This window comes from Urocitellus parryii, chromosome 5 (assembly GCF_045843805.1).
Source record: "Urocitellus parryii isolate mUroPar1 chromosome 5, mUroPar1.hap1, whole genome shotgun sequence".
Lineage (NCBI taxonomy): Eukaryota > Metazoa > Chordata > Mammalia > Rodentia > Sciuridae > Urocitellus > Urocitellus parryii.
The window spans coordinates 38,314,941-38,342,688 of NC_135535.1; the positions used below are offsets into that span (position 1 = coordinate 38,314,941).

At 33.3% G+C, this 27,748-nt stretch overlaps 1 protein-coding gene across 11 annotated transcripts in view; it reads left to right on the plus strand.

Moving 5' to 3' along the window:
- The first annotated feature begins 376 nt into the window (after positions 1-376).
- Ppp1r12a (protein phosphatase 1 regulatory subunit 12A) overlaps positions 377-27,748 on the plus strand; it is a 137,142-nt gene continuing 109,770 nt past the window's right edge. For all 11 annotated transcript variants that reach the window (XM_026396973.2, XM_026396979.2, XM_026396986.2 and 8 more), the window contains exon 1: positions 377-802. In XM_026396973.2, coding sequence (XP_026252758.2) covers positions 566-802 — 237 coding nt within the window. In that variant the 5' untranslated portion in view covers positions 377-565. The remainder of the gene's footprint in view (positions 803-27,748) is intronic.

Here is a 27,748-nt window from a genome sequence, read left to right on the forward strand (position 1 = left end):
CTGAGCAAACGACCCAGCATAGCTGAGACAGCCCCGGAGGCAGGTCTGCCCTTTAGAGCCTTGCAGCCTCACTGCTGGCTTCCGGAACCCTCAACTGGGCAGGACAACCTTCCTTCCCTGCCTCCTCCCTTCCAGGTTGGCCCCGGCCCCCACAGCCCGGGCTGCCCGGGCCACACCCGCTTCCCTCCGGTGGCTGGACCGCCCCCGCCGCAGTTCGCGGGAGCGCTCTTCCTGGGGCGGGTCTAGGTCCAGAGCGCATGCGCACTGGCCGAAGGGCGCCTCCCTGCCCGGATCTCGCGAAGTTACGTTAGATTGGCCGCCGGTGACGGGTGGCCGTGCTGGGGGCGGGAGGGTTTCTGTGGTAGGAAGGGAGGTCCGCTCGGTCGGGCACGCCGCCCCAGTGCTCTGTGGGATACTGGAAGTCTCGAGTGTCTCCTCCTGGTTCCCAGCCCTCCTCTGGCCTGTACTCATAGAAACAGACACACACCCCCTGACTCCCCGCTCTTCCCTCTCCGCCTCCCCCTCCCCCCCCTCGCGATAAGAAGACCCGGCGGCAGGAGAGGGGATGAAGATGGCGGACGCGAAGCAGAAGCGGAACGAGCAGCTGAAGCGCTGGATCGGCTCGGAGACGGACCTCGAGCCTCCCGTGGTGAAGCGCCAGAAGACCAAGGTGAAGTTCGACGATGGCGCCGTCTTCCTGGCTGCTTGCTCCAGCGGCGACACGGACGAGGTTCTCAAGCTGCTGCACCGCGGCGCCGACATCAATTACGCCAATGTGGACGGACTCACTGCCCTCCATCAGGTCTGTGCGTCCCGCCGCCTGGTCTTGCGATCCTAAGGGTCCTGGTCGGCCTCACGTCGAGGCCTCCCCTCGTCCACGGACCTCCTGAGGCTGGGGGCGGCGGGAGACTCCCAGCTGCGGGTGAGGGGGCGGCTTCCCGAGAGAGAGAGGGCAAGAGGACTAGTGGAGCGAGGGCGCTGGGTTTGAGGCCCCCTTCAGACCGGTTGCTGTTGGAGTTGGGAACCGGGTGATTTCCGGGCCATAGGAGAAAGGGGTCTACGATCCTCTTGGGGCTCCAGAGCCGTTTGTGGACATATGTCTGGTGTTTGGGGTCGAGACAGGGAGGGGTGTAGTGGGGTGTGCCGGCCCCAGTGTCAGGGATATATGGGAGGGGGGTGCTGAAGAAAGCGACAACAAGGGACATTAGGGACGCTTGGGCAGATGGACGTCTTTGGCTTGTAGGTGGGCATTGGATTTGTTGTACTTTTTAGGGCTTATTACAAGTGATGATGATAATAATAGTCATTAGGAGTCCTAAGCTGAGTGCCCTGAGCGAACGATTTCCTGTTTTCTCCTTTATTGCTCTTGGTCACTGGGGAGGGGAAAACGGGGTGTAATTAGCTGATCTGCACTGGCTGAAAGAGGGGAAATTGGATTGTGTAAGGTAAAGAAGCGTTCCCAAAGGGCTTGCCCACCACCGGACCGGAACATATTGAGTCCGGTGCTCAAAGAGTTTGCCGCAGTGTCAGAGATCCTTGAGCCCTAGGTCCTGGGGTGTGCACTGAGGCTAGAAAAAGAATAAACATCGTGCACTCTTCAAAGCCAATTACCAAGCTCTGTTTTTTCTTGGGGGGCGGAGGGGGGGAGAAAGCTGGTCACAAAGTTTTCTCAAAATGGATGCTTTGTGCATGTTAAAGTTTTATAGTAGTCTGATTGGGATCTCTCAATGTTAGCCAAATAAGGAGAAACTATTGGCAATCCAGAGATAATGTTGCTTTGCCTTTAACAGGCCAAAAGCAACACAACCCGTAGAGTTCTGCATAAAAAGCAATTTTTAAGTGATGGTAATAGGTGGCATGACATAGACTTTTTCCTTTTTTTTTTTTTTCTTATTGGACAATTTGGAATGACTAGAAAATCTCTTAGGCTTCAAAGACTTTGGGGCTAATGTCAAACTTGCCTTTATTATATATGGAAGATCGAAGAGTTATTTTGAGTAATGCTTTAGTAAAAACTTGTTTGAGAATTCAAAACTTAAGCCTTTATTTCGTGAATATTAACTTGATGCCTTTGTAAAAGAGGTGTGTGGTGGTATTTTCCGTTTTACTGCTTCCTGTTTAAGTGAATGATGACCATTTTAAGTTTTATTTAATCAAATTCTCATATCGAACTTGGCATGTAGCCTTTGTTTACAGAGTTGACTGGATGGATTGAAATGATTGGCAAATTGCAGAACAAATCTGGAATTCAGAATGTAACACCCAGAGAAAATATAACATGGTCTTTGGCTCTTTCTGTATTCCATTAATTAAGGTTTTCTAATGTATAGCAAACTTTTTATTAGGCTGAACTTTATTTTAGGCAGTATAACTCTACATTCTAAAAACATAAAAAAAAAATCTTTACAAATTTGTTTCCAAGTAAAACATTCACATGTTTTAATATGAAATTGATTTTGAAAGACTTATTGTATGTATGAGGTCAGGATAATTGGATAATGGTTCATGTCAATATATTAAAATTATGAAACAGAAATTTAAAGTTAACTACTGTTATGGAAGAACCCAATTTTATTGGCTTAGAGGAAGAGGAAAATTTTCTACTATGTTAATATAATACTGGTTTAAATAGTAAGAGGGAATACAGGTAATGGCCTTCTTAGGGTCTCTTTAAAAACTCAGTTTTGCACATGTTGCAAAGACTTACCATTGTCTCCTTGATTAATTGAATTCTGTGGTTAGTCATTTTGTTGTGATGTAGATACAGTTTTTATTGGGAGTTTTGTAGTTGACATTGCTTAAGCAGAAGTTTCTAAGTATATACCATTTGCATAAACCATTTTTGTAATTTATTTGCTCATTCCATGAACAGTGAGGCCAAAGCCTTGAAAAGATCAAGCAGTGCAATTTTTATTATGTTTTCTTAACTTTGATTTCTCATTTATTTTGTACCTTTTTCTCTTTGTAACTGAGTGCATAGAGTTTGTTCTGGGCAAATTCAGGATACCAGATAGTGAAAGGTGATTAAAAAACTTTTTTGTAAAGAGCCACAAAACGATTTTAAGCTTTTAAGAAATCTCTTGAATGCTGCTTGTTTTAAATACTTAATACCAAAATGACCTACTGATTTGTTGAATACTTATTGAATCATTTTCTTAAATTCTCATAAGATCATAGAATACCTGAAATGTTTTTCCTAGATTAATTATTGGTTAGTCTTTTTGAAAATTCACTTACTTTTTAGTTTTTATAGAATATTCTAAATTTCATTGTCAGGAGAATGTTTTGGGAACTTCATAGCCCATAAACATATTTGTTATTCTAATGTTTTCCTTGCATTTAAATATAAGGAGCTTATATTTAAAAGTTTATTAATTGGTTGGATGAGCTGTCTTGATACTTATTTTATAGCTATCTCTTCTTATATAAAAAGTCATTCATATAGTAGAAAGAGTACTGTTTTTAATTAAATTTCTCTCTTGGTCTCCAAAGTAGCCTTCCTTCTCTCTGCCCAACTGGAAAAGAGCACACATCAAGCATATGATATAAATTTCTGATTTTTTTTTTAGAACTGAGATCTGGAGTACAATTTCAGTTTAATCAGTAAGCAAAAATTGATTTCTGATTTTAAAGCTGCCTGGTAGAGTTTTACAGTATGTGATTATATTTTAGCATACTTTATAAAGATTTAGATTAATAGGGAATATATAGAATGCCTTTTGCTGATCCTTGCTGGTGTGCATAAAATGCAGGACTGAGATTTCTTCCACAATTTTGAATTTAGCTTTTTAATTTTTCCTTAAATCTTTTTTCCTCTGTGCCATGGTTTCCAAGTCAATTTCCAGTTTTCATGTTTCTGCATATCACCAATTCCTCATTTTTCTTCTGATGTATTGGTTTTTAAATAAATAGTATTAAGTGTTGTGATCTTATATTTAGGTAATAATACAATGAATGCAGGTCCACCAGCTTTGCCACAGAATGACTACTACATTTACATTAACCTTTGGCATTTTTTTTTAAACAATTCTACTTGATCAAGCATAGATTTTCATAGTTCTAATTTAGTTTTATAATCTGTTTTATCTCAACATTAGAGATACATATATTTTTCATATCTTTAGACTTCCCTTTTTCCAGTCTGTAAATTTGGTTGTTAGACAGTTTTACATTCTTGTCAGGAATTTTGTTTAATGTTGTATAATTGCAGCCTAAAAAGAAGCATCTTTCCTCACCAACACTGCTCTTCTCATTGATGCCTCTATTTCTGTTAATGATGTCGTTAATCTCTAGGTCAAGTTAAACATTTTAGTTGTTGTTTACTCATGCCTCTTGTCTGCATATATCAGTCAATCTTCTGGCTCAATCTTTTCTTCACAATTACTTTTACATCAGTTCTTTTCCTGCCACCATTATCAACCTACTTCTTTTATTTTTTCCCCTTTATTAATTTTATCCCTAGAGTATGGTAATAACTTTGTTATTTCTCTTACTGGTTCAATCTAAGATATATAACAGTACCACTGTGATTGTTCACTCCTCTCCTTAAACTTGAATTTAAAGCATTCTCTCATTTGCTTATGCTTAATACAGCCTTATTGTTTTGTATTCTTTATTTTATAGAGGTTGGTTAACTTTCATTTGAACTAGATCTTGACCCCCCCCCTTTTATTTTGCACCACTTGAATATTCTTCCTTTGTTCTTTGCCAATAAAAATCGTAGTCATTCTTCAAGGTTCAAATCGAATTGCCAACCAGAAGGGCTCTTTCTGTTTTTGGAACTTGTGTAATAGTATGGTAATAGAGAGATTCTCTATTCTGGGGTATGTTCTGCCTATCTTCTGTTATTAAAACACTTCTTACTGAATATTATTTGTAAGAAACTTACAAGAATAAGTATCTAGTCTTCTGCATTTTTGTATTTTGAGAGTTTGGCTCAATAAAAATTTTGTTGAATTATTTCATATCATAGATATGAGTTGTGAGATACATCTTGAAATCCTTCACATCCAGATGCTTAGTATATTGTTTTGCATATACCAGAACTTGTGTGTTTACAAAATAAATGAAAGACTTTATCTTTAGTATGTATTTTTAATATCTGGAGATTTTTTAAAATTCTAAATATCAGTCTCTTCCTATTAAAAAATCCTAAAGCGGTTTAAATTTTGGTTAAGTTATAAAAAAAAATAGTATAACCAATTGAGTCATTAATCAGTTGCTTACTTTATAAGTCTGAACTTGGTCCTAAAGAAGAATTCAAAGTTTAATTAGGCCATAATCTATTTAATAATAATAATAATTATTATTATTATTATTATTATTTGTGGTGTTGGGGATTGAACTGAGGGGTGCTCTATCACTGAGCTATTAAAATTTTTGTTTTGAGACACTGCCTTACCAAGTTGACAAGGCTGCCTTTGACCTTGTGATCTTCCTGCCTCAGCCTCCCAAGTTACTAGTATTACAGGCATCTGCTACCATACCAGCCTATTATAATTTTATAATAATGTTTTCCTTTTACTTTTCAATGCAGACTAGCCATTAAGTATTAAGTCCTTTTTGTCTTAAAATACAAATTTTATTAACTTCTAAAGGAGCCATTTGAAGCTTCTTCATTGAATAAGTGACTCCACTCTTGTCAGTTAAAGGAATAGTCTTTAAGATATAAAGTGTTAAAGATTTGGGAAGCGGTTAATTTTGAATTGCTTGTTAGAATATAGTTTAATTGCTGTGTGTAAGATATCAATTTAAAACTAGAAATTTTAGTTTATAACTTACCTTTTTTGGGTGGGAAATATTAAGGTCTTATATGAAATGTGTGCTTAAAGAATGTACAGTAAAATTATTTTCTTTACATAATTGTCTTAGAAAACTGTGATACTTTATGTTGATGACTCTTCGAAATTTTAGTTGAAATCATCCTAAATGCTTTTGGGGGGAGGGTGTAACTGGGAATTGAACTCAGGGACACTCAACCACTGAGCCACATCCCCAGCCCTGTTTTGTATTTTATTTAGAGACATGGTCTCACTGAGTTGCTTAGCATTTCGCTGTTGCTGATGCTGGCTTTGAACCAGTGATCCTCTGTCTCAGCCTCATTTGCCACCTCACCCAGCCTAAATGCGTTCTTTTAAAAACACAAATTCCTAGCCTTAAATTGGCCCCTCACATCTGACTAACCTTAGCCACGTACTGGGTGTGCAGATAGAGCACCAATGCCTACACTGCTGCTGTTACAATGCCTTCTCTGCAGTTGCTGCCTGTGTGCTTCCTGGCAACAGTTTTGTGGTCTGTCTTTGAAGTGTCATAACCAAGCCCATCTTTCCTGTGCTTCAGCTACAGTATGATTTCAAGCTGTGACTGAGCATTTTCTAGTATAGCTTGGTAGAAACACTGGATGGAATAGAGGAAGTTTTTTTCATCATCCATTTGTTATCATGTTTCACAGGTACTATTCACATAAGTACCTGTACTTAAAAATCTACTTAAATGATTTTTTTTTAAAAGATAGGTACTTAAGAAACCTTTTTATTAGAGGGAAGAGAAAAGCATTGTTTTGTTACTATAACATGTTACTCCTTGATACTTCCCAAAGGTATCTCTGTGCCTGCAAAATGTTGCCATCTTTTATTACATTTATTATATTTCTTTTGAAAATTTGTGGGGTTCCACAATCCTGTTGAAAAGACAGGGCATAAGCATTTTGATATACTTTTTTGAAGGGCTTGAAGACCTTCACCAGTTGTTTTTTAGTTTGTACTAAGGTGCAATAGCATAACTTATCATAGGGTTTATTGAGGAGAGGTGCTTTTACAAACATTACCTTTTAATTTTCACAGCCTTCTTTTTTTCTTGTTCGAGGTAACTAGCAGAGCTGGAATTCTACTGCAGACTTAGCTCAGAGCCCAAACTTATTCTAGGTGTCTCTTTTAAGTCTGAAAAAGAAAGCATTCTTAAATCTTTCAGTCATTACGAAGGTGATTAGTGGTCAGAGGTCTCCCTATACCTTAGCAGAGATTGAAATGAAAAACAGTTAATTTTTTCCCTCTATTTTGTTTTAACTAAGTTAACACCTGAGGCCTTTTGATGGTAGTTGAAAAGCAGTAGTGTACTATCTAAATTAACCTTAGAATTCAAAATTGCCTAAATTTTAGGAACTTCCAAGATTGTTTTTTGATTGATCATTATGTGGAGAGTATTTAGCAGGTTCTTTGGGAAGTTGCAGAGGAAGTTAAAGTACCAATAAAATATTTCTTATTTCAGGACATAGAGTTTAGTTTTAAAACATTTTCATTTTTTAAAAAATCTTAGTAACAATTTATATTACTACTTTAAGTGCTTTTTGTACCCATTCACAGTAAATTTTTTATACATACATGTACATATTTGATTTGTTTTAGAGGTAAATTATAGACAAGTTCATATCAGAAATATTTTAAAAAACCATTTCCATCTTGTCACCACTTTTCAGCTTAATCCCTGCAATTTACTTTCAATACAGAGATTACTGACATTAATAATTAGTACTTGAGACAGTGCATAAAATGCCGATAGTTATTTAAAATGACTTCTGAGTTAGTAAAATGAACATTCTAATGTTAATGATATTTGATTTTAGTTAGGAGACTTATTATATCAAAAGTTATAAGAATTATCCATTCATTGCAGAATTTAGGCAATATAATTCTTAATTTGGAAAAGGTAGTAAAATTTTCTTATTGATAAATATGTGAAATGGGATTTACTTACTCCCCATCAAATAATTGATTCTCTGAATTTTACATTTCATGAACCATTATATTTTAAAAAATTTTTTCAGTCACCAAAAGAGCATAGCCTTTTTATTTTGGACTATGAGAACATTAAAAACAGTTTGTTCACCTGATAACTGTAGTCATCATTTCATAAAGGAAAAGGGATATTCTGACAACAACAAAAGGATGTCCAAATAGGGGATAGTTGGAACTTACATATCAATCTGTTGATAGATTGATAAGGGATGTTCTGTATGTGTTTTCATGAAATAGGGAGTAACTAAGGGTAAACATATCTGAATACGATTCTCTGCGTCCTCTTTTGGGGTAGGGCATGGTAGAGTACAGGTGGCAAAGATAGATCATCAAGGTGCAAGCAGTGGGGTCCCTGGTCACCTAATCAGGAATAAAAAAGAATTTATCTGAAGGGATTCAGGAGATTGGCTTTCTTTAGGAATCATATTATTCCATATTACTACTTCCATAAGGCTTTGCACATGTTATTTTCCTCTGAAATTTATTTTCCAGCTTATTTTTATTAAGGTACAGCTTAAAGCCCAAAGTGTGAACTTGCTTGACCACTAGGGCACACAGTGATTCTCTTAGTGTTTAAATCATAGATTTGGCACTTATACACTACCTGTTTTGTTAGTATATCTTATTATAAGACAAAATAGTGAATTCCTTAAAATAGGGACTTTGATTCATTTTTCTTTAAATTCCCTTTGGTATCTACATTTTATTTTAGCTGGTACACCATAAATGTTTATTAACTTAAAAAAGCTGAACATAATGTAATCTTTTGAATAGCAGAGTACATAGAAAACAAAATGATGGCAATTTGGATAAATGTAATAGCACTTAAGAGGATTAAAAATGTTCTAACAAAAAAGCATATGCCAACAATTTACTTTTAGGCAGCCATTATTACAGTCAAAAGTTTATCAGGATTTGCTGAGCCCAGTGGTACATGTCTGTAATCCCAGCAGCTGGGGAGTCTTGAGACAAGGGGATCTGGAGTTCAAAACCCAGCCTAAGCAAGTCAGCAAGACCCTGACTCTAAATAAAATACAAAAAAGGGCTGAGAATGTGGCTCAGTGTTTGAGCACCTCTGGGTTCAATCCCTGGTACCAAATAAATAAATAAATAAATAAACAAGAAAAAATTCAATATTTAAGAAATGGAACAAATTGTTGATTACCAATGCAAATAGAACTTTGCTTAGTTTATGTAATTTACTTTAAAATCAATTTCCTTAAACAAATTCTTGGGTGTTTGTTTAGTAGAGGAATGCCTAGCGTAAAAACTTTAGATGCAATGTATATATTTAAGAGATTTTAATCACAGGTTCTTTTCTAAATATTTTCACTATGGATTGTTGTATGCCACTATTTTCTGACCTCATTAGTATTTTGGTTGTTTATTGTTTTCGTTGTTGTGCTGGTTAACCATATAAAGATAAGCCAGTTCTGTGTTATTTCTCTAAGTACTTGCTTGACTCAAATGCACTTAACATGGGTGGAGACATTCCATGTTGTCATGTGTTATATAGGCATTTCTGAAATGACATTCAGTAGAAACCATGAAAAGAAGTATTCCTCAGCTGTCACCTTTTTAGTAATCTGTTTAAGTACAAGCATTGAGTGTGTGGATATTCTGCCCAGAGGTCCTCACTTAATAACAGTCTTTAGTATCATTCATATTGAACTTAAGTTACTTTTTTTGTTAGTTCAGTATGATTTCTAACAAAATCATAAGATTGTAGAAAGTTTGTGTCATTTTCTTTAGTACTACGTAATACAAAAGAGATTAAATTTTGTGAGGAGCAAATTGATATCTTCTTCAAGACTAGTAACTATGTGGGAAAGTATGTTTTCGGACTGTTAAAAAATATAAGTGCGTTACCTTTATTTTGTAGTAAACATACTGTATGTGTTTTATTGTCCTCTTGCTTGGAACATTTCTAGAACTTTTTCAGAGCTTCAAGTTAAGAACATTCTTTTGAATATCCTAGTATTGAGAATTTTTTTCTTACAGGGGAGTTTTTAAATTTTGAAAATGATAGTCACTTGGAGTTGCATCTGGAAATAATAGAACATGATAGTATCATAATTAGTATCAGTAATTAAGTGATTTTTCTAAAAAAGTTATTTTTAAAATGTCATAAGGAGATTAGATTTTATTTTAATAACACTTTTTACATTATTTGGACTTAAGTATTCTTCAGAATTTCTTTATGATGAACCATGTGTATTCTTTGTTTGGGTTCTCGATTTTGCATGAGACAACTCAGTGTTATAGCTTGTGATTTGAATTTTTTTTTTGTGCGTGTATGTGTTTATGTTTTTTACAAAAGGTTTCATTGCTGCTCTTCCCAGATCATGGTACTGCATTTCATTGAGTTATTGTTTTTCTCCAGTACATGTTAATTTGTAGTTTTACTCAAAAGTTTTGAACAAATGACATATTCAGCAATTTTTGTATCCTCTCCAAGTACACAGAGCAGTCTACATAAAGACTTAACATCAAGGGTCTTCCTTTAAAAATGTGTATTGCTATTTACTCTTTAAACCATTTTTGAACACTAAAATGTCTTTAAATTTCTGATCTGTTTATTTTAATCTTATATGAAAATGCAGTAAGTAATCATTAAGTCTCAGCACCTTCTACTCTTACATTTATATGATCTTTCTATTTTTTTTTTAGTTTTACACATAGCTTACTTTTAGGTTTGCTTATTATGTATATGTATTTTAACCCAAATAAAAATGTTTTTATAGTCTCAAGAAAAATAATTATTTGAATAATTAATGCATCATAGAAAAACGTAGAAGAAATTTAGTGCTATTCAAATTTTCAGGATTGGAAGTAGCCCCATTTAAAACTCTGGTAAACTTCCTTTTATACGTCTCTGTACAAGTATGTGATTTTCTATAAATATGATTGTACCCAGTTTTCTAATGTATGATCTGTTTTTTAAATTATACATCTTTACAAATACTTAATATACATTTATATACATTATAATATACATTTTACCTTTTAATGGCTACATAGTATTCCTCTGTATATGGAAATACACATCCCCAGATTTATTTTTTAGTCTTCTGATTATCAACATTTAGTGTATTTTCTAGTTTCTCGTGTTATGTGAATTTTATCACTATATACATCTTTGCTCACTTATTACATTTTATTCTTGGTATAGTTTCTTATATGTTTTGGTCAAATAATATGCTGTTTTAATGCTTGTTTATACAAAAGACATTTTCAGTAAAATTTCTATTATGTCACATAATTTAAGACTAACCTTGAAAGAAAGTACCCCTGCTGATATACAGCTGTTAAATTCATGTGATGATGTCATTCCTATAAGTCACCCATAGAAAAATGTTTTTATTGCTTTATTTCTCTCTTGTCTCTCTCTCTCTCTCATAAAATTGTATTTTATTCAAAGACGTGGTTGATGAAGAGAAAGGATAAAAAGTTTTTCTTTACAGAAGATGTAGTTCTAAGGTTCTAAATTGTGTAAGTTATTAAAATGTTAACATTTGTATTCTTCATTTATATAGTGTTATTATTCATTTAAATTAATGATCAGCTCATTCATGCAGTAGTTATACAGTTCATCGTTTACTGTATATTCAGGACTGTACTTATTTCTAAAAACAGGCCCTTCCTTGGAAGTGGCATACAACTTAGTTAAAGCTGCAATATGAACAAATGATCATAATTTTCGTAAGTGCTAGAGCATAGATATGGGTTGAGGTGAAAGTTTTTTTTATTAGGAGGACTTAACCCAAAATGTCAGGAAAGGCAACCCTGAGAAAGCTATGCTAATTACAGGTAACTTATCCACAGGTGTCTTGAGTCTTTTATGAGCCAGTTTTCTCCTGGTTTGTTTTCATATGAATGCCCTTGTTCAGTTTCCCTTTCTGATCTGTTTTTCTTAAAGGGTCTTATGCCTTTTTTTTTTTTTAAATAGCATTCATTCCTGTAGTTTCAACAGTTTTCTTTTTATGTGATACATAGCTTATTTTTTATATCATCAGTATTCCATTTACTAAGCTAAAATTACAGGATTCTCTTGTTTTTTCGTTCATTTCTTCTACATGATCAGTCTCCCCCATCACACTTAGATCTAAAAAAGAAATAATTTCAAATCCATAATAGTATCTGTGTATTCATTTAACAAATTTTAAAGGCCTTCTTTGTGTCAGACACTGTTAAGTGCTGGGGGTAAGGTGCATTTTTAAATAAAACAGATACCAAACAGTACTCTTTCAGAGTCTTGAGTAAAATGAAATTACTTATGTGTCATATCAAATCAAAATACAAATCAAAACCAAATGAGATTTCATTTTACATCCTTTAGGATGGGTATAGTAGATAAAATAAATAATAACAAATATTGACTAGCATATAAAGACGTTGGAGCCCTCATACACTGTTAGTCGAAATATAAAATGTGCTAATGTTGGTGGTAATATAAAATATAAATGCCACTTTCAAAATAATCTCATTTCTTCAAAAGGATAAATGTAGATTCACCATGTGACCTAGCAGTTTACTCCTAGTTCTATATCCAAGAGAATTGGAAATTTAACCCCATAAAAACTTGTGCATCGATTTTTGTAACATCATTATTCATAATAGCCTAAAAATGGAAACAGTGCAAACATCTACCCACTGATGAGGAGATAAAGTGGTATATACTTTGTCACTGGAATCAGAGTCTATTATTCAGCCATAAGAAGGGATAGAGTACTGATTGTTGCTACAAAGATGAATCTTAAGAATGCGTTTTGCCAAGTTAAAGACCACATATTGTATGATTCCATTTATAGGAAATGTGCAGAATAGGCAAATCTGTGGAGACAAAAAGCAGGTAAATTGGTTGCCAAAGGCTGAGGTGTTGAGGGGATTTGGGAAGTTACATCTATTGGGTGCAGTGTTTCTTTTTAGGGTGATGAAAATGTTCTAAAATTGTGGCAGTATTTGTACAACTCTGTGATTACACTAAAACCCACTTATAAACTTAGTGGTTCTTGTACATGTATTATCTCTCAATAAACTACATATTTTTTAAAAAGTAAAAGAGATGGACTAATTATCAGTGTTCCTCACTAAAAAGTGAAGTGCTTGCCAGCTTCAACTTCAACTTCCCCCAACTGCAGCCTAAACTTTTTTTTTTTTTTTTTTTTTTTTTTTTAGTTACTATAGTTATGGTGGCAAACAGCCTTAACACAGCTTGGGATCTACTAGAATATGGATAAATACCTCTATATTATAAATTATAGCTATAATAAATTTGTATCAGTTATATGCAGTGATATGTAGTGGGAGTAATATAGAGTGCTTGGAAACTCATGAAGATATATCCATCCCCCTAGATTTAGAGAGGGGGAAGGTTTTCTGGATAAAGTTGTTTTGAGTTATTGAGTGATGAGCTTAGAAGTTAAGCAAGGCTGTGAGGGAAGGCAGAGACTATTTCAGAGAGAGAAAATAGCATATGCAAAGATCTGGAGGTGGATATAGAAGTTCTAGGAGATTTTTCCTCAGGTTAACAGAGATAATTGAATTTTCTCTTAGAAAAATGAGCTTTGCTGCAGTGCAGAGGACAAGGCTGGAGGTAGGGAAATAGTTCAGGAATTTGAGTAGTCTTGAGGTAGATGAATGTGACATGAAGTAGCTTGGTGGCAGTCAGAATGGAAAATAGGTTGAATCAGGATATATTTAAGAAATAGAATTGATAGAAATTAGAAGTGGATTGACCTAAAGGAGTAAGACTCAAAGATTGTGCACCTGGCTTCTGGTATGAACTTGTTTCAGCTTAAATGAAGCAAGAAATGGTTATTATATATTAAACTCTAACTACATAACATGACATCTTTTTCATCCTACATTTGACATTTAAAGCCAATCTTATGTTTGTGTGTGCATTTTGTGTGAAATGAACTGATAGTATGTAAATTGTTCTTTCCAAAACCACTTTATAGTTAACAAAGTTAATTGCAAAAAATGTACGTCTGGTTTGATCCTGTGGGTGGGGAGGGCAGTTATTTACATAGGACAAAAATCTGGAAAATGACTCCTAACTATTGGGAAGGAAGTACAGATTTTGAATTATGTCATCTTTGAATCTTTTACAACAAGAAGAAAAAATGGTAACTCTGCATAGAGAAAAAAGCCTGAATGGCTACTTCCAGTAATGTTTTAAGGATTAAGTATAGGCACTTTGGTATAATTAATGAATTTTAGTTTGCTAGTGTTTGGCCACTTAAGGAGGCTGATGTTGGATGGCTAAATGTTTATGTATTATTCTTTCCTTTCCTTTCATCTTTTTCTTTAATGAGAAATTACCCATTGGCAATGTATTGTATACCTTGGGAATTTTTAATTCTGGGTATATATAGTTAGACATATTTTATAGTTTTTGGCAAGTGAACTACAGAAGGTTCAGAGAAGAGGTAAGTATGATTGCCAAAAAGGCATATAATTTTTAGAGGATACAAGGATTTTGATAATTCCAGTGGGAGAAATATAGAGGAAAAGTCTACAGAAGCAATTTTTATACAGTGGGTTCTCTTGCTTTGTTTTATAGGAATATAAAAGGCATTTGATGATGAATATCCATTTTAAGAATAAACTGAAAAAATGGCACCAAATCTCTACAAATCAGGAGAATTAAAGCCTGGAGTTATACGAATTTTGTGAAAATATTTTTAAAGGACTTTTGAAAGATGTAAATTAGAGCAAGACTTGAAAGAAGGAATGATATTTACTTTACATGTATTTTTTATATGTATATTTTAAATGATCTTATCTACTCTAGATTGGCAAAATTCTAATTCCCATTATGTAATAGATAGTTTTGGAAGAAAGTGTGTGGTCACTAGAGGCCAGTTGAGTTTTTTGAAAACAAATTATGTTGACCACTTTACTTCCTTTTTTGACAAGGTTTGTAAATTTCAATGAGAAAAATGTTAGCTATACTATACTGAGTAAGGCTTGATTTAGCAAAGGGTTTGGAAAGGCTCTTATTGTCTTTGTAGTTAATATGACAAAAATCTGGCATGTATATTAGCCAGGATTAGGCAGACTAACAACTGAATGAATCAACACACACACACACACACACACACACACACACGATCAATCAGTCATCCTGCTGATTGATTATTCAGTGTCAATCCAGAGGGAAGACTTAAAGTAATGGTCCTTGGTTCTTACTCTTGATGTTATTCTATTTAACATTTTAGTAGATAGCTGTAGAAGCTGAGCAAGAACTTGAAAAAAATAAAATGGCGTATTTTAAATAATAAAATGAAAATATAATGGTAATAACCTAAAATTCTATATTTAAAAATTTTATAAGTGTAGGGAGTAGTGGTCATCTTTGATAGACTTATGAGAAACAAGTCACTGAAAGTTTGTAATAACAAGCCCAGTGCATGACAACAGTCTAATAATAATTTAAAACCATACTAATTCAATGTAAAGCAAAATCGGTGTTTATTCTAGATTTAAATAAAATCTGTTTCTCTGCATGGTGAGATCACATCTGAGTAATCCGTATAGTTCTCATACTTTAGAGTTTGTCTCTTGTTCAGCAGATCTTACATTTACCCACCAGGGAAATGGCTTTGTTTGTGTAACTAAATCAATTCTATAGAGAAAAGCAAATTTTGTGTGTATGTATTCTAAATTCTTTTTATAGAATATTAAACTTATTTATATTCACATACACATTCTTGAATCTCTTTAAATGCCCTAAGATTTCCCAGAACAACCAGCCCAATGGCATGTTTTTTCCTTTGAGCCCCCTGAAAAACAGAAGAAACCAATTTTCAAAGCTACCTTCTTATCCAGAGTGTTAGTCTGACCACCGGTAGGGAAATGGTAGAAGGATTTTTGTGTGTGTGCATATTAGTTAGGAATCTGTAAATAAGAAAAGTTCATTTGATGAACCTTAATAATTTATTATAACATCATAGAGGTATCTCTTAGAGCCTCGGCTTCTGGAATGAATAAGAACCAGAAGATGTATGTAACACAGGAAGTTTTTTAAGTTTCTCATCATTGTTTCTTTGCTTTGTGTGTGTGTGTGTGTGTGTGTGTGTGTGATTGTTGTAGATGGATACATTACACTTATTTTATAAGGTGGAACCTAGTGCCTGATGTGTGCTAGGCAAGCGCTCTCTCACTGAGCTACAACCCCAGCCCCTCATCATTGTTTGTAATGATCAACTTTTATTCTTTTTATAACAAACTAGATTTTCCATTTTTCCAACTCAAAAAGGGTAAAAATAAGGTAACCAACAATTCTAGAGTTTATATTCTGGTCTAGCTATCTACAGAGATTAATCTCCTTGTTAGTTTTAATTCCAGATTCCCTGGAAAGAGCTCATCTTAGGGTTATTATGCATCATCTTAGATTATCAGTGAAAATGGGGCTGATTCCCTTTTAACAAACTCTACTGAAATCATGTATTCTGATGAGATGAGGAGGGCATAAAGCTAGTAATAACAAGTTCAGTTGTATAAATATACAATCTGTGAACACTGAAATACACAAATATTATGTCTTAAATCAGCAACATTTAGACTTTGTGGCTTCAAGACCTCAAGTATACTCTTTAAAATTAAGGACAGCAGTATACAAATTAATACAAGTAACACTGGGGAAATCTGAAAAACTGGATTGGATTGCCTTAGTATCAATATCCTGGTTGTCGTTATACTGTAATTTTACCATTAGTAAAAACTGGACATAGAGATATCTCTGTATTATTTCTTTCTTCCGTTTTTTTTTTTTTTTTGGTAGATGGACAGAATGCCTTTATTTTTTTATGGTGCTAAGGATCCAACCCAGTGCCTCATGCATGCTTAGGCAAGCACTTTGCCACTGAGCTACAGCCCCAGTCCTCTGTATTATTTCTTAGAACTGCATGTGAGCCTATCATTGCCTCAATAACATAATATTTTTAAATTTTGTCTATTATTTAATATAAATTATTGAGGAACCCCAATACTTTTGTTTATGTTGGCTCTGGGTAGTTATCAAATTAGAAAATAAAACTAAAGAGACTTTTAAACATTTATTTCAAATAATAATAGCTCATTATATTAAAAATAATATGTTTCTGAAAAATAATTTCAGGAAAGGTGTAGTATTGTTTATTTTAAAAAATTTCTGTAATGCCTTGCTTAAGACAAATAGAATACATACATTCCCTGGAAACCCTACTGTATATTTGGGAAAGAATGAGATCATTAACCTTGTAAACTTCCTGAAGAGTCTAAGAGAACAACTTAACTGAAATAAATGAAGAGATATAATATGTTCATGGCTTGTTACTATTGAAAAGATGTCAATTCTCCTCATACTTAAATACAGATTTAACAAGTCCAGCTAAAATACCAGTATGTCTTTATTGTGTGTTTGTGAAAAATGTCACTGATACATAAATGAAAAGGGCCAGGCATAGCTAACTCAGTCTTTTAAGAATAAAAAGTTGAGAGTACTTTCTCTGATGGATAATAAGACTTAGTCATAAAACCACAGTAATTAAGACAGTGTGATATAAGTCCAAAACTAGTCAAGAAACTAGTGTATCAGAGCAAAGTCCAGAACATCTAGTCAGATATGGGCACCTAATTTGTCATAAAGGTGACACAGTAGAGAAATAGGGAAAAGACAGTCTTATCAGTAAGTTGACATCAACCAGTCTATCGAAAATAAAGGTTTATCTTGACCCCACCCCACCCCCCGTATACATATACCATGCACAAAATAAGTTGTAAATGATTATTGATCTAAATGTGAAACACAAATTAATAGCTATTTTATGAAGGTATTGTATGAGAATATCTTTAAAATCTTGGGGTAGGGTTAAGCTTTTTTGTTTTGTTTTTACATCTGAATACACACATAATTAACCATAAAGGAAAAGATTGTGTGTGTGTGTGTGTGTGTGTGTGTGTGTGTGTGTGTACACACGTGTATTAAAACTACAGATAATAAAAATCACAAGGCATATCACAAAAGAAAATATTCAAATGATAATATACAAAAAATTATATTAAGGGCTGTGGCTGTAGCTCAGTCGTAGAGTACTTGCCTCCCACATGTGAGGCACTGGGTTTGATCCTCAGCACCACATAGAAATAAAGATATTAAAAACTATATATAAAAGTTATTAAATCTCATTTATCAGACAAGTGCCAGTTAACTTACATTAGGTGCTAGTACACATCCACTATAATAGCTAAAATTATAGACAAAATAATACTGGAGAAGATATAGAGAAACTAGAATTCTTATATACTGCTCATTTAAGAAGTAAGATTTCAAATGTATTTAAATATATTAAATTTTGTCTTTTTTTTGCCAAGCGTTGGACATATGAAATAACAATGGAAATGTTTACGGATTCATATTTTAAAGCAAAAATTTCACAGGAAGCTATTAAGGTTCCTTGTTAAAGTGATTCATTTAAAATGTTAAAATTTATATTTGTACATATTCTCATACTGATTAGTTATAGATTTTCGATCAATGTTTGATTAATTTAACATGTTTGTTGAATGATTTTTATGTGCTAGATGTAGAGCTAGAAGATAGGGAATCATATTGGCAAATCAAGACCATACCCTACTCTCATTAACTAAAATAGCAGCGCAAGTTATAGTCGGTATTTTGAAGGACAGTATAAAATGCTATAAAGGAGCAAAACGTTTAGTTTGGATGGGGTTTCTTTGGAAATGATAGTTCAGGGAAGAACAGAAAAATAAATAGGTTAAGCTTGGTAAAAAGTTGGTGGTAGTGGGAAGAGAGGTAGATTAGATTATTGGCAGAAAGTGGCATATCAGGTACAGAAGGAAAGGATACATAAAAATCCCTTCAGAGGAAGGAGCTAGGCTCATTGGAGAAACTAGAAAGACCACTGTGATTGGAGCACAGTGGATGAGGGAAGTATGATGCAATAAGATATGTGTGGAGGTAGGTTGAAATCCTTGGAGCCCTTGCTAAGCCTTTTTTTTTTTTTTAAGAGCATCATCATTTTACATAGTAATTGGGTTCATTTTGATAAAATCATACATGCAAGGAATTTGATTTTAAGCTCTAGCCCCACTCTTTTTCTCCTTCCCCTACTCTATTAAACTTCCTTCCTCTGCATATACATAAAAGTGAAATTCCCTTTGGTATCTTTATATATAAATATAATGTGATTTTTGTTAAATTCATTCCATTTATCTTCCTCTTTCCCTTTCTCCCTCCTTCTCATTCGCTTACATCTATTCCACTAATCTTTCCTATATCTTTATGATACTGACCCCCACCCCTACCCCACCCCAGCTGCCTTCTTTCCCTTATTTTGCTCTAGCTTCTACATATGAAAGGAAGCCTTTGACTTTTGATTTTCTGAGTCTCGCTTATTTCACTTAGCATGATTTTCTCCATTTCCATCCATTTACCAGCAAATGCCATGATTTCATTCTTTATGGCTTAGTAGAACTCCATTGTGTGCATATACCACATTTTCATAATCCAGTCATCTATAGATGGTCATCTGGGTTGATTATATAATTTTACTATTGTGAATTGTGTTGCTATGAACATTGAAGTGGCTGTATCACTAAAGTATGCTGATTTTAGATCTTTTGGATAAACACCGAGGAGTGGAATAGCTGGGTCACATGATGGTTCCATTCCTAGTTTTTTGAGTAATCTCCACATTGCTTTCTAGAGTGGTTATTCTAGTTTGCAGTCCCACCAACAGTGTAAAAAGCATACTTTTCCCTCACATCTTCACCAGCATTTATTGTTATCTGTATTCTTGCTAATTGCCATTATGACTGGAGTTCTGAAATCTTAGTATAGTTTTGATTTGTATTTTCTTAATTGCTAGGAATGCTGCACATTTTTTTCATATATTTCTTGGGCATTTGTATTTCTTCTTTTGAAAAGTTTGTTCAATTCTTTCATTTGTTGATCAGGCTTTTTTTTTTTTTACATTGAGATTTTTGAGTTCTTCACGTATTCTAGATATTAGTCCTCTGTCAAAGATGTAGCTTGAAAAAAAAAAAAAAGGAGAAAATTCTCCCATTTTGTAGGCTTTCTCTTCATGCTCTTGTTTTCTTTGGTGCACAGAAGCTTTTAATTTGATGGCATCTCACTTTTGATTCTTGGTTTCATTTCTTAAGGCTTGGGTCTTGTTGAGGAAGTCTGTGCCTGCACGTGCATGATGGAGTGTTGACCCTGTTTTCTTCTAGTTTTTGCAAGGTTTCTTGTCTAATTTGTAAGTCTTAGAATTATTTTGATTTGACTTTTGTGCAGGGTGAAAGATAAGGATCTAAATTCATTCTTCTACATGTGGATATCCAGTTTACCCAGCATCATTTATTAAAAAGGCTGTCTTTTCTCCAACATATATTTTTGGCACCTTTGTCAAATATCAGGTGGATGTATATATTTGGGTTTGTTTCAGTGTTTATAGTTTTGTATTTATACAGCTAAATTTATTATTTTTAGTTTTATGACCCCCTCATCTTCTCAGAATACATGATTTTAGTAGTTAAGAGGATTCAGCCCCAGCAGCCACCACTGAGATGATGCATGAGTAATCCTAAAATGATCAAATTATCCTTTTCCTGGGAATATGAAATTAAAACTAACCACTGTGAAAGTTAGATGGAAATTCCTCAAAGGACTAGGAATGGAACCACTGTATGACCCCCAAATTGCTGTTTGTTCAAAAGAATTAAAAGTTTGTACATTATAGCAATATAGACATACCCATGTTTATAGCAGTGCAGTTCACAATAGCCAAGTTAAGGACCAGCATAGGTGTCCATCAACTGATAAATACATAAAGGAAATTATTTATACATAAAAATTATATATAATTATTTGTATATATACACACATATAAAATAGATATATTTATGCATATAAAACACACACACACACACACACACAATGGAATTTTATTCAGCCGTGAAAACCCAAATGTCATTTGCAGAAGAATGGATGGAACTTGAGAATATTGTGTAAAGAAATAAACCTGACTCAGAAAGTCAAGGGTTGTATGTTTTTTCTCATATATGGAAGTTAGAGGGAAAGGGGTGGGGGTCCTCATGAAAGTAGAAGGAAAACCATAGAGTAGAAAAAAGGGGATCAATTGGGGCGGAAGAGAGGAGGGATAAGGGAGGTACTGAGGAATGAATTATGTTATATGCATGTATGAATATGTCACAGTGAGTCCCACTATTATGTGTCATTATAACGCATCAATACAAATTAATAAAAAAGTTGGATTTTGAATCAATATTTTATAATCTTTGGAATTCTGAGATTAGGTTACGAAGTGATTTGAATTAAAAACTATAGAAAGTTAGATATTGATTTTTTTCCTATGTCCCCTTTTCAAATCAGTAATATTGACTTTTTTTAGCCATTAGTTAACATTAATTAATTTTTATACTATTACTAACCTTTGAAATTGGAGGGTGGGTATATACATATGCGTATATATGTTCTTATAATGCATTAGCTTTTTTTAGGAGTGAAATTTAAAGAATAGTAAGATGAATTTAAGGCATTTTAATCTTATTTAGCTCTTACAAGATCAAATACTTTTTTAAAAAAACAAAATAATTCATGAGATAGTGGATTTGAAATATACTTTTTAAAGTACATTTTAGTTAGTTATCATAGTTATGCCATCCCATCCTGTTTGAGTATCATCTTCTAGATGAACTTGTGCATCCAGTAAACTTCTTCTCACCTCCCTTAATGGTAAATTATTCCTCCCCTTTTACTGTGAAATCAGTATGATATTAAGGATGAGCTGAGGTTGGAGTGCAGATTTTTTAATACTCTGCTATTATGCCTCTGGAATACTTGAATCACCACATTCTTTCCCCACAGTATTCCCAGGTATCCATGGGATTGATTATAGGACAATTGATAGGCCAGAACAGATCTGGTAGGTCAGTTATTTCTCAAAGCTGCACCAATGGGATGTTACAAGAAACTTTCCTGATGTAGCCAGGAAACTCCAAGGTTTAGCTTTTGCTTACTAACATGCTCTACCAGGACTTGCTCTACCAGGACTTACTGTTTATGATAGTAGGTTGCATTTGGTATAAGAAATTGAGGACCTTATGGTATATCGTTAGTTTTTATGTTATCAACCATTAATTCTGAATACCTTTACCTGAAACAATTCTAACTGAACATATAATGCTTAAAGTATAACAGAATTAGCAGGTCATAAGTCTTTTAAAATATTTTGTCAGAAGACAATGTACACACACAAAGCCTTATTAAATGCTTCTGTTTCATTTTCAGTTCAAGTATATGAGATCATATACCTGCTTTTTTGCTAGCTTCTGCCCTTATATTAAGTCATTTTTTCCATTACTAAAAACTTGTTTGTTTTTATTGGATAATTTGATTCCAAGTTTAGAAATTTTACATTTTACAAGACTGGACAACAAGAAGATAAAAAACGAAAAGACTACAAAAAAAGCAGTTCTTAGTTTCAGCAAAATATTCAAAGGTATTTGACTTTTTAAACAGCTCACTTCCTATTTTGGAATAAAGTAAAGCTGGAACTTCGTTTACACATGGTAGTTATACAAACTATACTCTTTGAAGATATGAAATAATTAAATACATTGCTTTGGTTTATCACCCTGTTTTAAAATGTAAATGAATTTTCAGGAAAGATTCTACCATTTAATTACTCTGCTAGACACTAAAATTTAATATTGTTTAAAGAAAGCTTTACATAAAAAAAAAATCAGTTATGAGTTAGTATCCTGACTTTTCCAGTTCCACACAGAGACCCATTTTTATGAAGGAATTTTCTTTTAGAAATTTATTTTAGCAAACAATCTGATTCCTCCTCAGGCTTATAATGGATCTCACTTCCTTAAAAATACTATAAACAGCTATTAACTCATATACCCTAGATTATATCAGTCTTATAATTTTTAAAGAAAGATATATTTTTGTATACAGTAATATCATTGGACTAAATCCCCCATTAGTGAAAGTAGGCAATGGTAGAATGAACTTTCATCTTCCTTTGTAGGTACTTCTCTGCTTATTGATTTCTTATTTTTATCCCCTCCCAAGAAAATATACCATGGTTTTTAAATTTTAGTTTATTTTTTTTCAACTTGGTGATCTTTTTGTTAGGATCAACAAAATATCTTTGGACATTCAAAAATTTCCCCCAAATTTAAAAGTATTTCTAGAGCTCAATTTTATCTTTTTGGTTGTTTTTGGAAGCCAAAATGTGTTTATTGTAAATTGAAAATAACATCCATGCCAGTATTGCTAGAACTAAGAAAAGGATGTGGCCTGATAGTACGGGGTAATTGGGAAATCTTTCAAAAAACACTTTAATTTTCCTTTTATTCTCTTTCACAAGAACTTTTTGTCTAGGTCGTAGCTGTACTCCTCCCAACCCACCTGTCTTTCATACTAACATGCCCAAGAGACCTTTGAGGGAGTAGAGGTAGAGAAGTAATCATAACTTATATTGACATATTAATAAAATACTTTGAGAATTTAATTATGCCTGCATGCATAAAAAGTAATGAAAAGCAAGATTTTTTTTTAAATTGCTGCTTGCTAAACATTCAAGTTTTTAGCTTTTTTCTTTTTAGTTTTAAAGGTTGTACATGTATCTGCCTTACAGAAAACTTGGAAAATAAAAAGGAAAGAAAATGACCATCAGCCTTTTGCCCTAAGTTAATATCAGCATATTTTCTTACAATTCCCTCTGCTTTGCTTTTGGATGTTTGTGTATATTTCTTATATAACTTTGTGTGTATGTGCGATTTTATATATACTTGTGATTACAGTATACAATTTTTTAATGTCAAATAGCTTATTTTATTTTTGTCATTAAATAATATTAACTTAATGATAATTATTTATTTTCTTAATTATTCGAGGCTGTTACTGGATTTTAATTATTCTTAATTTATTCTTTCATTCATTCAACTAGCAATTATTGCATGCTTGCTTTTGCACTAATAGTTTGATGAATATTTCAATACATAAGAATTTTTTCCATTTAATTAGCATGATTTCCTTTTTAAGAATACTTTGAACTGAACTTTCTGGATTAAAGTGAAGGAATGTTTGAAACCACTCAACTGTGGGCATTACCAAATTGCTCTCAAAAGGTTGCACTGGTCTAATTGCTCACTAGAAATGAAAGTGTTTTATACTTTATCCTCACCTGCTCTGTACACATATCACTATCCCCTTTTGGTTAATTACAAAGATGTAGATGATTTTTAGCACTGAACATAATATAAGGAGATTATGTAAATCAAAAAAAGTGTGTCAATTCCACAAATTTTATTTTAGTGGTTTCTTCCGCAGAAAATGTTTGATTCAGAATTATAATTAAAAATACATACATGAATTTAGAATGTAGCAAAAATAAAAATATCTCTCTTTATTTGACTTATAACAAATTTAAATTTAATTTAAACAGATTTAAGACTATAAGAGAAGACAGCTGGAAAGAACACTAGATCTGTGTCAGGCTTGAAATGTGGATGGTATAGGTGTGGAAAATGATTGTTAGGATTGACAGGGAAGATTTGGAATACACAGGTGTACAGTATGATTTGACTTCAGGGGAAAAAAAAAGAAAAGGAAAAAAATCCAGAGTAGGATATTTGTACAACTTTTCTTTATATATCTTAAGCTCTCAGTTATTAGTATGTTATTAAGCTCCAGATTTTAATGGGTTTTTCAATTTTATTTTGCTAGAATGTTTACATAGGATTTAATTATTCAAAGGTTTTTCAAAAGCATACCAAGTAAGAAAATAGTAGCTATGGTAAATCATGAATAGAATTAGTGAAGAAAAATTGTTTTGGTAATATGGCATCTGAAAGAGAGATTATCCAAGCTATGTGTGAATTGATTTACTGTATAAGATGGTAGAGTGGATTTTCAAACATGAATTTCAGTATTTTTTAAGTTTCAGAAATGTTTTTATATTTACATTTAAATTTTTGTGTGGTCTTGGTATTTGCTTCAAGCAAAGTGAAGATACTTCCATGTGTTTTGAAGAATTAATAGTTCTTTTCTGAGTTTCCTTTTTTGCTTTGCTTCTGTATCTCACACTTCATAAGAATAGATCATCTTTTGGTCCTTGTACCAGTTAATCTAGGGCTATTGCCTTTCAAAGAGTTAAATATAGAACAAATGAAATCTGCAGATGCTTTCATGTTTTTAAACAGCCAATCATTTAATAAAATGTTATAGATTGGCATGGATATCTAAGAAAAAAGAGCTAGTAAGATGTTAGAGGGACAAACTTTCTACCACAAATAATGAGCTACTTCATCTGAGTCTTTTCCTTATTAGAGTTTGCCGAATTAGGATAATAATATTCCACAGCAGGGTTATCAGGAGGATGAAATGAGATGGTATATGTGAAAGTTATCCAGCATAGCCTTTCCCACCAAAGGGTAAAGTGAACTAATATTTGAGTAATTACTCCATTATAGACCTTTTTTAGGTGCTGGGGGTTATATTAGAAAGTGTTGTTCTATTTGGTAAAATAAAATGAATTGTCCTGAAATGACATTTAGGATGTTTTCTCCAGTAAAGCACTACATATAAATATAATTTTTAAAATTCTAGTCCCACAGAATTGGGAAGAAAAGGGAAAAGTTTTACATATAAAGTTAATTACTTTCTTGTTTGTGGATAATATGAATGGATTTTCAGGGAAAAATAATCTAATGTGGTATGGAGAAGAGGTACTGTTATTGAATTAGAAGGGGGGAAATGGGTTAGCTTATGTGGTTTTACATTAATTTTTATTTTTTAAGAGCTATGAAATTATGATTGTATTTGTATTAAGCATCATTTTCTCAAAGAAGTAATTATAATAATAAAAATAATGAAAGGTGGCATAGATATGAAATATTGATTTATAGTATCAAATTCCAGATTATGATATTGAGATTAATCTAAAAATTTAGCTTTTGCTTGATTGATATTTTAGGTAGAATCAGTTTAAAATGATTTTCTAAGTTAAACCATTTGGAAACAGGATTTATTTGTGTTAATTATAAGTTCAATATCTTTTTAAATTTCTCTGAAAATTAATAACTTTAGTGTTTCTGATAAATGAATACTTGTTGAACTGAATTTTAATTTTAAAATAAAGATCCTCTTTTTTTTTTTCTCCCAATTTCGGGAATCAAGATTTCGGGAATCTTTAGCATAAATTTGCTAGGAAAAATCAGTTGTGAATATTAGGTGAAATACTGAATATAAAAGTGATGTTATATAAAATGCAGAATTAATAAAATGACTTAAAAGAGGAAATGTCAGACTTTCATTTTAAGTGTTCGTACTGATAAACACTTGAAGCTCAGGGGAAATAGTGTTTTTTGTTAGAGAACACTTATATAAACTTGATATTGAAATTTTCTTTGTATTTTTATATATCTCAGAAGAATTTTTAAGTGTATAAAGTTCTATACAAGTTGAACCAAGATTTTAGAGTATAAGATCGTAAATCCTTAATAAGACCTATCAGGATCCTACTGCCTTTTGTTGTCTCTTCCTCTTGTTCATTTGTATTCTACCTAAGTATCCTTTGGATTTGTAACTACATTAAAACTATGTTAAGCTCTTCCATACTTCCAGCTGTTATATTTCCTTTTTACCTGTAATGGTCTCTCCACCCCTTACTCTCACTTTCATTTGATTAACTCCTATTTATTCTCTTAAGCTTTGTAGCTTTCTGAGTCACTGTCCTCAAACCTCTCTCTCTCTCTCTGTTAGCATCCTCTTCTTTCATGCTTCCTTCTTTAGTGTGTGATTATGTCTCTGTTTATTTATCCAACAGTGACACCAAAGGTTTTTCTAGTCTCTAGCTTATAGTGAATTGTAGGTAAGCAATTTTTGCATGTTTAAATTTAAAGAAATCAATAACTTCTTTTTGGATCATAATCCAATTTTTGCTTTCCTTTTACTTTTTATCTTTTATTCTCCTCCTTTTCTCTCTTCCTCACTTTCTTCTGTCCATCTGTCCTACCATCTTTTTTTTCTCCTAGGGATTCAGATGGGTTTCTTTTTTTTTTTTTTTTTTGTCATAATATAATTCCAAAAGCAAGGAGCAAACTCAGTTGAAGTAAGCAGCAGCTTACTTCAAGAAGCTGCTGCTGCTGCTTCTTCTTCTTCTTCTTCTTCTTCTTTTTAACTTTTCAAGAGGAACGAAAGCATATGTTTACACAAAAAACTGCATATGAATTTTTATGGTAGTTTTATTTAGCCCAGAACTGAAAACACCTCAAGTGCCATTCAGCTGTTTCATGTCAAGAGCAAAAATGTTCATCATTTCTGTTTAGCTTCATCTGTCTTTTAGTAATCATAGGAACCCTTCTAAAAAGGATTAGTTAGAAGATGGCTCTTGAGCACCGTTGCTTCGAAAATTTTCCTTCAAGGATGGTCCCTATTTTTCGAGCTTGTGTTATCAAATACCTCAAGCAGTTACTTCTGCCAAGAAGCTTTTGCTAATCTACTGTATGAGTTCTGTGATATTTTTTATTTACTTGGCTGTCTTTTTCACTGAAGTAGAAGCTCCTTGATTTTGTCTTTGCAGCATTAGTACCCATCACAGTATCAAGACTATTTATTATTAGACATTCAGGAACTATTTAATGGTAGAAGGATTTTCTTCATAGTGACCTCTTTGAAAGATTTTCATCTTAAGACTTTCATAGAATTGAACATTTAGAAATTGGTCTCCTTGATTGGGCACAAAGATAGCTAGATGAGTAGTTAAGATTTTAATAGGTTATAATTATATTCTATATATAATTATAAATAATGTTATATACTGTAAGGTATATAACAGATTGCTGTGTTGATTTGGTAGATCTGGGGTAAATATTCTCTTTTCCTTAAAATTCAGTGTATATGCATC